The sequence below is a fragment of the Manis javanica genome, chromosome 17, assembly GCF_040802235.1.
Source record: "Manis javanica isolate MJ-LG chromosome 17, MJ_LKY, whole genome shotgun sequence".
In the NCBI taxonomy this organism is placed as follows: domain Eukaryota; kingdom Metazoa; phylum Chordata; class Mammalia; order Pholidota; family Manidae; genus Manis; species Manis javanica.
The window spans coordinates 17,769,474-17,780,754 of record NC_133172.1 but is presented as its reverse complement, the minus strand read 5'-3'; the positions used below and the strand labels follow the sequence as shown (position 1 = coordinate 17,780,754).

Genomic DNA, 11,281 nt, shown 5'->3' with positions numbered 1-11,281 from the left:
TTGGAGTAATTTTTAAACACTGTTATTGAATTTCCAGCAGGAAAAATAACTTTGTTATTGATCATTTGATGCTCTTGTGCCCTTAAGCCACCCTTCAATTCCCATTGAAAACAATTTAATTCTTCTTTTAATAATGTGAAGTTTCTTAGAGACATTTTATCATGTTGGTGTGTGTGTGCACATGTGTGTGTTGATACATGTCAGGATATACATCTTATATGTCAAAAGAATCTAAGATGCCACCAGTAATAAGAAATATCTTTCTCTTATGTATCACACAGGAAAAAATACAGAAATTAAACTATGCCACACAATTGACTGTTAAGATGAAATCCAATTAAGTTCTTTTTAGAACCAATGAAATACAACACATTCCTATGAATTCTTCATGGGTCATCTGCCACTATGAATATACAGAAAACCCCATATCTGCTGCTCCAGGGCAGCTGATGTGGGAGACTACACTGATGGTTTCTGATGACTTCTCCTCCCAATATTCAAGCCCTTGTGTGGTGCCCTCTTCCTGCCCACTGATTCTGGGCCTGCCCACATGACTAGGATGTCAGCGAGCTTGATGTAGGCAGGTGCTTGTTCTCTCAGAAGAGTCTTGGAGCCACATGTGAAGAGATCTACCTGCCTTTCTGGAGAGACAACTTGGAGAGATGCTTAGCCCACTCAGCAGTTCTGGCCACCTCAGCTGAGCCATCAGACCTATGTGAGTGAAGCTGTCCAACCCAACGGGCCCTCCACTAACTGCAGCCAAATGAGCAACCAAAGCAGAAAACTGCCTGGCTGTGTCCTGCCCAGATTGCAGTCATGAACATGCAGAATGCCCAGATTAAGCCTGAAGTTTTAGGGAGACACTGGTGCATGTCTCAAAGTGTGCTTGGTTTGCTGTCCACAAGAGGCTCCAAGCAGTGGGAGACTACAGTGGGTCAGAGGGCTTTCTAGGATGAGGCCTCTTTGGGACATGAGATTGGGCTGAAGGGCAGAGCAGAGGCTGTGGGGCAATTATGAGAAGAGGGCACTGTGGAGGTCTTCTGGCTCAGTTCGGGTTTCTCCAGAAGCAGACACTGAGGCAAGGATTTGACAATAAAATTATTTGGAAGGGCTGCAGAACATTGGCAGGGGAGGCAGAAGAGGGAAAGCAGCCAGAAGGGTATCTTATCAAGCCAGAACCACTGCAGGGAACTGGGGCTCAAATCCGTTGGGGCATTTTGAGAGCCCACGCAGAGCATGCACTTTCGAGTTATCCACAGAGAGGTGAGGGACCTGGAGCGTTTATGTACCATCTCCTTTCAGTCACTGGGTGAGGGTTGTTGGAGTGGAAAGTGGCAAACTCTGACATTTAAGCCTTGCCACACTCATACTGAGGGGAGAGTGGGCACCAGTGATCTGATAATGTCCACAGGCAAAGATTTGTGTGCTGGCCCTGGCAGACCACCAGGTGTTGATCAGGTGGTGACAGGACAGGAACTTGGCACCCACAGTGCCCACCACACACCCCACCTGGGCACATTCATCCACACACGACTCTTCGGCCAGGCACCCCAGCTACTCCCTGTACCAATGCCCCCAGAGATTAGACAATGACCATTCGAGTCCAAATTGAGTTTAATAGGGAGTTTCAGATAGGGGAGGAATTCACTGGAAATGCTGAGATCTGGGACATGGGCCCAGTTGGGTTCTGAATTAGAAAGCAGTAGGACCTGGGGACTCAAATCTAGGCAAGTCCCTCTGGTCTCAGGTTAAGGACTTGAAGGGTGTGGGTCAGGGGTCATCTTAGGAGCTCTACTGGGATGACATTGGGAGCTGTTTTGGGTTGCCCCAAGTGCCATGTAGAGGAATCACATCTGGAGTTCCAGGTGTGAAGAGCTCAGTTAAGGGAGGGGACCCCAAAATTCCCAGAGGGGAAAGGGTCCAGGGTGTTTCACAGAAACAATCAAGGGGCCTCAATTTCACAGAAATCATCAAGGGGGCTCCTTGTAGGTGGGGAAGGGGTATCGCACCACCCCAAATATTGGGGACTGTTTACCCCCCAGTGGCCATTTTGGGGTTTTAATGTAAGACCCCAATGGCAGGACATTCCACATATATTATCATGGATTTGCAATATTAGCATACGCTGGCTGTCCCACAGGACGGTGGGGACTGGAAAATCAGTCCAGGTTCTGGATTTGAGTCCTAAGAGGACAGGCCTGGGGGTGCCACACGGCTCCTCTTCAACAGTTGCCGGAGCTGCAGACAAGACAAAGCAGGGGAAGAAGTCTGAGTGGATGGAAGAAGCAGTAGGGGAGATACAGCCTGTGAAGTGGGCAGCTAGAAACGAGAAGCTGAGTGGAGTGGATTGGGTTTGAAGGTCAGAGGCTGAGGCAAGATGTGGGGTTGGTGGTGAAGGTTTGGGTTCATAAACTGAGAAAAAGCCCAGCAGCCAGAACTGGGGATGAAGGGAAAGGTGTTTCTGATTGGGGGTTCCCATCTTGGGGTTATCATTGAGGATTGGAACAGAAAGGCCACACACAGGGGTCAGAAGTCCCACTCTGAGGTCAGGACTTGAGGTTAGGGGTAGGAGGTTGGAGGTAACACTTGGGATCAGAGCTCACACTTTGAGGTCAGGATTCTGGGTTAACATGAGGTCATATTTTGAGGTCAGGGTCAAAGTAGAAATCACCATTACAAGGTAAGGGATCAAACATGGGTCAGAGGTCATATTTTGAAGTCAGGGTTAGGGAGGGGTCAAGATCACCCTCTGAGATTGTAAGTCACCCTCTGAAGTCAGGAATGGGTGGGTTCAGGGTTCACCCTATTAGGTCAGAGACCCCCCCCTACAGTCAGGGTGGGCTCAGTGCTTACCCCCTCAGGGCCCGGCCCGGGCCGCAGCAGGTGGACAGGCTGCTCATTCTCCAGGTTGCGCAGTGTTGGATCTGCCCCAGCTGCCAGCAGGCGCTGCACAATGGCCTCCTGGGACGGTCCAGGGGGCAGGGCAGCTGCCATGTGGAGGGCTGTGTTCCCATGGGCCTGGGGCCAATGTGGGGAGGACTGATAAGGATTCAGATGCAGCTGGCCTGAGCCTTCAACATCACCCACACTTATGCCTTCACATCCCATATGACTATTCACATCCCAGAACCCCTCCACTGCCACATTCCTCACACCCTTCTGCCTATGTTCTATACATCCCCCCAGTTCATGTTCACATCCTACACAGTCTCTGTCCATGTCCCATACATTATTCCTTCCACAGCCAGAGCCGTCAACGTTCCCAACATGCCCCTGACCTTCGCCACCCTATCTCACACAATCTGCACATTCCATCCTAGACACCACCTTCATATTGACAAAGGCCCTCAGATCTCCCCGGGGCAGCTCCAGCAGCAGCTGAACCAGGGTTGAGTTGGCAGCCTGCACGGCCAAATGCAGAACTGTCTTGTTGCTCTTGATTTCCTGTAAGGAGGGAAACAGCAGAGGTCAGGCCAGTCCTCACACCCAGGCCCCCTCGCTTGGAACCAAAGGGCCTTTAGAAACCCTGTCTGTCCTTTGGAAATACCCAAGGATGCCTTATACAGTTGTGTTGTAGACTGTACAAAAGTACCACATTTAAGAGAGTGTCATTCACATCGTAAGTATCACACGACTCTACATTATGACAATTTTCAGGCCCAAGTGCCTTTGAGGAAAAGGCTCCTTATCTAATCTTCCAAAGGAGTTCTTTGGACTAGCAGGTACCCTGGCCACCCTGTATTTTTTTGAGCAGAGTACAATGCACCCACATCCCACAATGACAATACTTGATCTACGAGGATGGGAGCTGAGCAGCATTAATCAGTGTACAAACTAAGCCTATATCTACTTCCATATTGAGTTGTTCTCTTCATATTTTGAAGCAAAGACATTTCCCACAATGGAACTTTATTATGTGCCTTTCAAGAGTTTGTAATGATCATGAAGATCAAAAATTGTATGTGTTAATATGGGGCAAAACAACTTAGTTGGCTCACCACATAAATTAAGAGAAGACAAAGAGGTACAGGGGGAGGCTCTAAATGAAAAGTGACTTCAAATGTCATATCATCACAGTATGTGGACTTTATTTGGATCCCTGTTTCATTTTTTTAAATGAAAAATAAATGTCACCTGAGAGCCAAACAGAAATTTGAACACAGCCAAGATATTTGATATTATGAGACTGTTAATTTTTTTAAGGTGGAATAGTGTTGCTGATGTTAAAAGAGTTCTTATGTCTTAAAAAAACAAATATTTATAGATAGTTATATGCTTCAATTTGCTTTAAAACAATGTAGGAAAGTGGAGGAATAGATGGGGCAGGGTTGGCTATGAGTTGCTGGCTATTGGGTACAGGGAATTCATTACATTATTTTCTGTACTTTATCTGTGTTCAAAATTCTTTAACTAAAAATCAAAACAAAACAGTAAGCGGCTGTTTAATTCTCAGCCAGCCTGGGAGGCTGTTGTCAGGATAAGGAAGTATAATATGATTGCTAAGAGCTGGATTCTGGGGTTAGACCACTTGGGTCTCTCACAAACTATAAGATTTTTGACTCCTTGTGCCTCAGTTACCTTATCAAGGAACAGAGAAAATTATAATAGCACACAAGCCAAAGCTTGTTTGTGATGATTCAATTAGCTAATCCATGAATTTCAGTGCTCAATGAATAGGAAGTACTTGATAAATATAAGCTAAGATCTGTAATATTATTCCTAGTTGACAACTGGGACACAGAGAAGTTTTGTGCTCAAGGTCACACAGCTGGGAAGAAACAAATTCAGCGTTTGTTTGGAGCACCTGGACATCCAAGTGCCCCCCTACCACACACCCTCCTAGGGGCCAGCTGCCCATGGCCCAGCTCACCTGGCTGGTGTGATCAGCACCCATGTGCAGCAGCATTTGGACACAAGCCAACCTGTCTCGGGCCTGGGTACTTAGCACCCGGGGACATAGGTCAGGTGGATGCATAGCAACATTGAAGGCCAGGATGGCTGTGTGGAGCGGGGTGAGGCCTGCAGAATGGAAAGAGTGAGGACTCTGCATCTGGAGCACCCAACCCCACTGCCACACCTGTCCTGCCCACCACCCAACTTACCCTCAAAGTCTCTGGCTTCTAGGTCAACCTGAACCCCTGAGTTAAACACAGCCTGGGAGGAAGATAAGCAGAATGATGGATTAGCATCTCTCTAATTCTCCTAGTCCTAGAAGCCAGGATCTGGGCAACCAGTCCATCCCATTCACCCCACCTGCCAGCTGGCCATACCGAGAGGACTCCTGGAAGCCCATAGGTAGCGGCCACATGCAAAACAGAACGTCCCTGATGGTCAGTGGCATTGGGCTCCGCTCCCAGGTTCAGGAGATCCTCTACAATCAGGGGCTGATTGGCAGCGGCAGCCACCAGGAGAGGGGTCTGCAAGGGGCAGAAAAGGTCAGTCTGAGCCCCCAGGCCCCTAGCTCTGAAAACCCGAAATCCAGGCCCCCAGACCCTTTGCCCTCAGGTCTGGGAGTCCAGGCCCCTGACCCTCACCTTGCCCTTATGCTCACGAATGTCCAGATGTCTGTACACTTGGAGCATCTCAGCTGCAGCATACGCCGCCCAGCGCAGCCCTCGAGCAGCAAACAGGTGCAGGAGCCTGAGAGCAGGTAGGGGGCGCAGTGAGCATAGCATCCCAGCTGAGCCGGGAACTCTCAGACTCCATGACCTTATACTCACGTGTCTCCCTCCTCATCCTGGGCCAGTAGCTGTTGTAGCCCCAAAGCCAGCATGTGAGCACGGGCTGTTTCCAGGGTTGGTCCAGGGACCACAGGAGTCAACTGTGGGGGTCCTGCCGGGAGTCCAGAACCTCTCCAGGATCCTGCCTGTGGCAGGGAAGGTTCTGTATAAAGCCGGGTCTCCAAGGGTTCCTGAAGGGTACAAGCAGTGGGGACAGCTAGTCAGCTGAGGATTCCCTCTTCTCAACCCACCACACACACAAACACATACACAGCACCTGCATCCCATCTATGCCAAGTGACCTTGGACCTTTGGGCCTCAGTTTTGCCCATCTGAAGAATGGGATCTTAATCCAGCAAAAGGGCAACTGGGATTTTAGGGGCCCTTCAGCATCCTGTTCCCATTCTGTGTCTCACCTCCATCCCCAGGGGAAATGGACATGGCCACCCTGAGTCCAAGGGTGGGTAGAAGTCAGAAGTCAGGACACCTTCAGCAGCAGAAGCAGAGTAAGAATAAGGGCTGTCTGTGCAGGCAGCATGCGTGTTGGGGTCCCAGTCTGGAAAGGCTGTGGTGGGGGCCAGGCTGCCAAGTCCAGAACCCACAGTCTCCTGATGTGCTGGGAAGTGAGTATGGCCTGCATATAAGAGGAGGCGCAGGACCAGGCCTGTTACCAGAGTTGGGGAAGTCATGACTGAGGCTGGAGGACCTGTTTGAGGGCCTGGAGTCACCCAAGGAACTGAGAGCTAGCACTTCTAAGACACCGTGGGGCTGGGATCTTAAATCCTGGGACACCAAGGGGTTGGAAGCTTGGACTCCTGGGACACTGCAGGGTTGAGGGCTTAGACTCCTAGAGCACCAAAAGGCTGGGAACCTTGGGTGCTTGTGACACCAAAGGACTATGTGCATAGATTGCTGGGCTCAAGGGAAACTGGGAGATCAAAATTCTACTAGGTCCCAGCAAGAATGAGGGACTAACTCCTTAGTTCCCAAACTCAGAGTTGGGATGTTTGAGTCCCTGAGGGAAACTGGGACTGGTTGCTGAGGGAACTAGGTGAGTTTCCAGACTTACCAGCCTCACCCTCATTCACAGATGGGGTCAGGGGCTGGGCCAGAGGCAGCGGGAACTGTCCCTGCAGAAGCAGAAACAAAAAAGAACAAGGTTGAATTTATCTGACAGATTCTGCAGCATCCATTCCCCACCTATAGCGCATCTAAGTCAAGACTTCATCTCTCATCAGCCCTGAGGGCCCGGTAAACCTGCAAGTCCCTGCCCAACGGGCCATAGCCTCATGAGAGTTGTAGTTTACAGGGCTTTACGGGCCTCACCGGTACCCCACCAGCGTCAGACTGCTGCTGGCGGCGCCTCTGTTCTTCCAGGAGCTTCTTCACGGTCTGTGATGGGCAGTGGCTGCGTTCACTCCGGCTCACTGCAGGAGGAGAGGGAAAATAAGTAATCAGGCGTCCTCAAGTCACTAGACGGCGCCGGGGAGGGGTTTTGGGAGCACTCTTCGCCCTCCCGCGCGGAAAAACTGGCACACTGATGCCACCTGAGAACTCCAAGGCCAAGCTAAGATTTTGGGTGCGGCGCCCGCCTCCGCCGTTTCCTTCCCTTTGCTCCGCACTTTCCCCTCTGACCCAACTTTCCACCAGCGTCGTGGAAACTGAGGAAGGAGGAGGAGGGCGCCCCTCTGCTGCACCCACCACCACCACCACTTCCGTGAAAAATCCCACCCCCCAGATCTCGTAGTCCTAAAGCCTCGGGGATCGCCGGGCATCATTCCCTGGAAACGCACATCCAGGTTCCCACCTTCTCTCTGCCCTAGAAGCTGATCTGAAACTCTTTCCACGGGAAACCAGGGATTAGAGTCCCAGCCCCTCTTCCCGAGGAATCAATAGGCCCGTAGCTGATTGGGGCTTGGGAGATCCAAACTCGGCCATCCCTTCAAGCACAGGAGTCCAGCCCCATCCCGCAGGAGTGCAGGAGTCCGGGCCCTCAACCTCCTCCTCCCCAGGACCTGGGAGTCCCAGTTTCCAATCGCTTCGTTCGCACGTCCGAGCCCTCAACCCTCACCCTTCCGAGCCCGGGTTCCGGCGGAGGAAGGGTTAAGCGGGGGAGGGCCGTCTCGGAAACTGCCCAGACGCGACGCGCTGACGTCACGGCGCTCACCCAAGGGAATCTTCCATCTACCCCTTCCTCTCCGGGTGGTGCGCCTCAGGTGTCCGGCTCGGAGGCGGGGCGCGCGGCCAAGCGTGGTGCTCGTGGAATCCCCGCACGCGGGGAATTCCTGCTTAGGCCGGGTACCCGGGACGGGTGGCGACTCGGGAAATCCCAGGGCGGGGACAAGGTCAAGGCCAGCAGGGACCCCTGCGGCCAGGCACCGGACCGCCCCCACAGAGACCAGGGGCAGATTTCAAACAACCACGCCCCCACGGACTCAATCCGCTCTTTCTAGAGCTAGGAGTCCGGGCCGCCAGCCCGTTCTTTCCGAACTCCCAGCCCATTCACTCCCGGGACTCAGGATTCCGGATCCCCGGGCCCCTCCAAATACCGGGTACCCTCACTCTCAGGACCTAGGACTTGATGCTCCAGCTCCGTCCTTCAGGGCCTGAAGTTCAGATTCCCAGACCCTCACTCTTAGGGGGCCGAGCGTAGCTCACTTCCCCACCCCTACATTACCTCGGGGATTCCGTGGCGCGGACTGCGGGCCCCCAGGGCCCCGGCCTCGGCGCTGCGCCAGCCTCGCTGCTTCCCCGCGGAGCCGCCGCCGGGTCCCCGATCTAGGGTCGGCGGCCCCGCTAGTTTTTAAACTGGAGTTCTGGCCACGCCCAGTCCTAGTCAGGGCCCCGCCCACAGGCCCGGGAGTCCCCGCGTCACGCTTAAGCAAACCCCGCTCTGAATGGGCGGGGCTGACTTTCAGGGCCCTACTCTTGGGTCTCCCTGGAGAGGGAGCTGGATGCCCCATCTCTGCTCTGAGAGAGAAGGAGCCTGGGGTAGTGGACTACCTAGTGGATGGAGCAAAGCACTGGGGGCCTGGAATTCTGGCTCTGACCAAGGGGGTGCATGCAGGTGGCCTCTATTCCTGGGCCCTGGCTAGGAAGGGGTGGAGGTCTGGACTTCCTGGTCTGGCGGGAGGAAAGGTCTGTGGGTAAGAATGATATAGATGGACTCAAAATTTCTCCATTTTCCCCACATCATCTCCTCCTTTTACAGAAGTCAGTTGTCATTTCTTCATTTATCATTAAACATCATTTATTACTGCATGGTAGGCGTTTTGCTGGGTGCTGTGAACTAACCAGATAGGAATTCCCAGCCTTCAAGCCAACTGACATTCCAGGGCAGGCAGCTTATTCTCAGTTCCTGTCTTGGTGATCACATTAATCATATTGCTCCCCTGCTTTCAAGACTCCATGCTCTCTCATTCTCCTCCCTCATTTGCTGCTCCTTCTCGGTTTCTCTAGCTGTTTCCTCCTCTTCACCCATGGTGGGGGTGGGGGGTATGTGTCACTCCTCTGTACTCACTTCCTTCGTGATCTCATCCAGTCTCATGGCTTTAAAGCCATCACACCCCAAATTTACATCTCCAGACCAGACTGATCCCCTGAATTCATGGATGCAGCTGTGGTCATTCAACCTGTCCTCTAACTTGTCCAACTCAGGGTGCCCCAGCTATGACACTTTTGCCCTAAATCTGCTTCCCCTCATTTTCCATCTCTGTCAAAGGATGCTTCATTTTTTAAGTTGCTTAGGCCAGAAGCTTTGGCCATCCTGGGTCCTTCTCTCTCATACGCACCCACATCCACTCCATCTGTAGATTTTGTTGGCTGTACCTCTAAATCTTTCCAGAATCTCCCCAGTTCCCATATGCTGGTCCACCTGTCACCTCCCACTTGGACAATCATAGCAGCCTTCCTGGTCCCTCTTACTCTCCCCCGAGTTTGTCCCCAAAGGTAGTCATAGGGACTCACCACCTCTCTCCCTCCCACGCACATACACAGGAAGCAGGTGGCTGCCAGCAGCAGGGTGACATCCGCTGTTGCTGTCTCTCTACACCCCCACTGCTCCTCAGGACTTCTCTGGACCAAAGCCCTTTACCAGGCCCCTTCCAGCCCCCATCCCGCCATGGGCCCTCCAGGCGACATCCTGCTTCTGCTCTTGCTCCCAGGTGAAGCCAGCCTTTACGGGGTGGGGGTGGGGCTGGCAGGCAGAGTATTTGAGAAAGGGGCAGCTTGGATGGCTTCTGAAGGGAGGGGTGCTGAGGGCAGGTCTTTCCCCCAGGGCCCCTTCCTTCCAGGAGATACATTCAGTGTAGGCCCTGGTTCTTTGGGGAGGGAAGCTGTGTCTGGAGTGGCTGCCTATTAATCTTCCCCTCTCACTGCTGGGTCTCTTCCTTTGCCCCTGGTTTCCTGTCTCTGTTTCTCTGGGAGCTCTGCTTCCCATCTGGCCTGTTTCATTTGGTATCTCCAGAGGGGAGGTTACTTCTCAGGATACCTCTTTTCCCTGCACCCTATTTTAGGAACCACCTCTACCCGCTGATGCACCTTCCCTCTCTTTCCTAAGTGGCTGCAGCTCAGATAACCCCAGGTGAGAAATCAACACCTTTGTCATTTGAGAAATCCTTCCCCTTTGTCATGCCATCCTGGGCACTGCTTCCGTCTGGTACCCACCGTATGGCCTGAGGTCCTGGGACACCCCCAGTTACTCTCCAGGTCACCATCACTTCTCATCCCCAAACTGGAGCCCCCAGAGGATCTGCAGCCCTCTTCGTGTCCCTATCTTACCACCCTCATCACCCACCTGAGGCCCCAGGGTCTTGCCCCCTTGCCCCTAGCCTCTTTTTGGGAGCACCCACCATGCCCAAAACCCAGGATGCCTCAATATGCTGGGATACCCCCACCTCCCTCTGGGTCTCTGTCTCCCCTTTCACCCCCCAAGCACAACTCCAGGGAATCTAGAATGCCCCTTGGGGACTCCCTCTGCCCATTTGCCCAAAGCACAGCCTCAAGGATCTGGAACCACCCCTCAACAGCCTTCTTGTCCTGACTCCCACCCTCCAGGTTCCTGTTCCGGATGTGGGCCCCTGTCCCTGCCACTCCTGGCTGGCCTCCTGGCTGCTGATGCTGTGCTGTCACTGCTCATTGTGGCTGTGGTGTGTGTGTGCACACGCCCCCGTGGCAGGCCCACCCAAGGTGAGGGCAGGAGCGGGGTGGGACTGGAGTGGGGGGTGTCCCTAGGGAGGAGGTCCCCAGGAAGGGGGCTCCCAGGGAAGCCCTGGAGGAGGTGCTGGGGAAACCCTGGGGGCAGTGCTTGGGGGAACTCCTGAGGAAACCCCTGAGGCAGGGGGTCCCCAGGGAGGTAGGGATGTGGGTGGTCAGGCCTCATGTGCTTTCTTCCCCCACCCCCAGAAGATGGCAAAGTCTACATCAACATGCCTGGCAGGGGCTGACCCCCTGTAACTGACCTTTGACTTCTAACCCTCTCATCCTGGATTATGTGTGGTGGCACAAGAAACCCCCTCCCACCTTAGGGTTGGAATAAAGCAATTAAAATCTTTCTAGTTCTA

General features: G+C 53.1%; 2 protein-coding genes across 7 annotated transcripts; one reads left to right on the top strand and one right to left on the bottom strand.

Moving 5' to 3' along the window:
- Positions 1-1,596: 1,596 nt before the first annotated feature.
- On the bottom strand, positions 1,597-8,781 carry NFKBID (NFKB inhibitor delta). Of its 4 annotated transcripts, XM_037021695.2 has the most exons (12): positions 8,398-8,781; positions 7,047-7,147; positions 6,790-6,850; positions 6,137-6,354; positions 5,721-5,911; positions 5,535-5,640; positions 5,271-5,417; positions 5,103-5,154; positions 4,871-5,019; positions 3,328-3,444; positions 2,854-3,018; positions 1,597-2,238 (listed from the first exon to the last, which is right to left on the bottom strand). In XM_037021695.2, exons 1-12 carry the CDS (start codon positions 8,681-8,683, stop codon positions 2,185-2,187), a joined length of 1,647 nt encoding a protein of 548 aa, XP_036877590.2. In that variant the 5' UTR covers positions 8,684-8,781; the 3' UTR covers positions 1,597-2,184. The 4 variants fall into 4 exon arrangements, with proteins under 4 accessions (XP_036877590.2, XP_017523017.1, XP_017523016.1 ...); XM_017667528.3 differs by lacking the exons at positions 6,137-6,354; positions 8,398-8,781 and adding an exon at positions 7,528-7,785; XM_017667527.3 differs by lacking the exons at positions 6,137-6,354; positions 8,398-8,781 and having other exon boundaries at positions 7,047-7,519.
- HCST (hematopoietic cell signal transducer) lies at positions 7,997-11,271 on the top strand. Of its 3 annotated transcripts, none has more exons than XM_073225712.1 (5): positions 7,997-8,018; positions 9,717-9,883; positions 10,279-10,302; positions 10,776-10,907; positions 11,124-11,271. In XM_073225712.1, the coding sequence occupies exons 2-5, from the start codon at positions 9,841-9,843 to the stop codon at positions 11,162-11,164; spliced, it is 240 nt and encodes a 79-aa protein (XP_073081813.1). In that variant the 5' UTR covers positions 7,997-8,018; positions 9,717-9,840; the 3' UTR covers positions 11,165-11,271. The 3 variants fall into 3 exon arrangements, with proteins under 3 accessions (XP_073081813.1, XP_017522980.2, XP_017522981.2); XM_017667491.3 differs by lacking the exon at positions 7,997-8,018 and adding an exon at positions 8,715-8,866 and having other exon boundaries at positions 9,788-9,883; XM_017667492.3 differs by lacking the exon at positions 7,997-8,018 and adding an exon at positions 8,760-8,866 and having other exon boundaries at positions 9,788-9,883; positions 11,127-11,271.
- Positions 11,272-11,281: the final 10 nt, after the last annotated feature.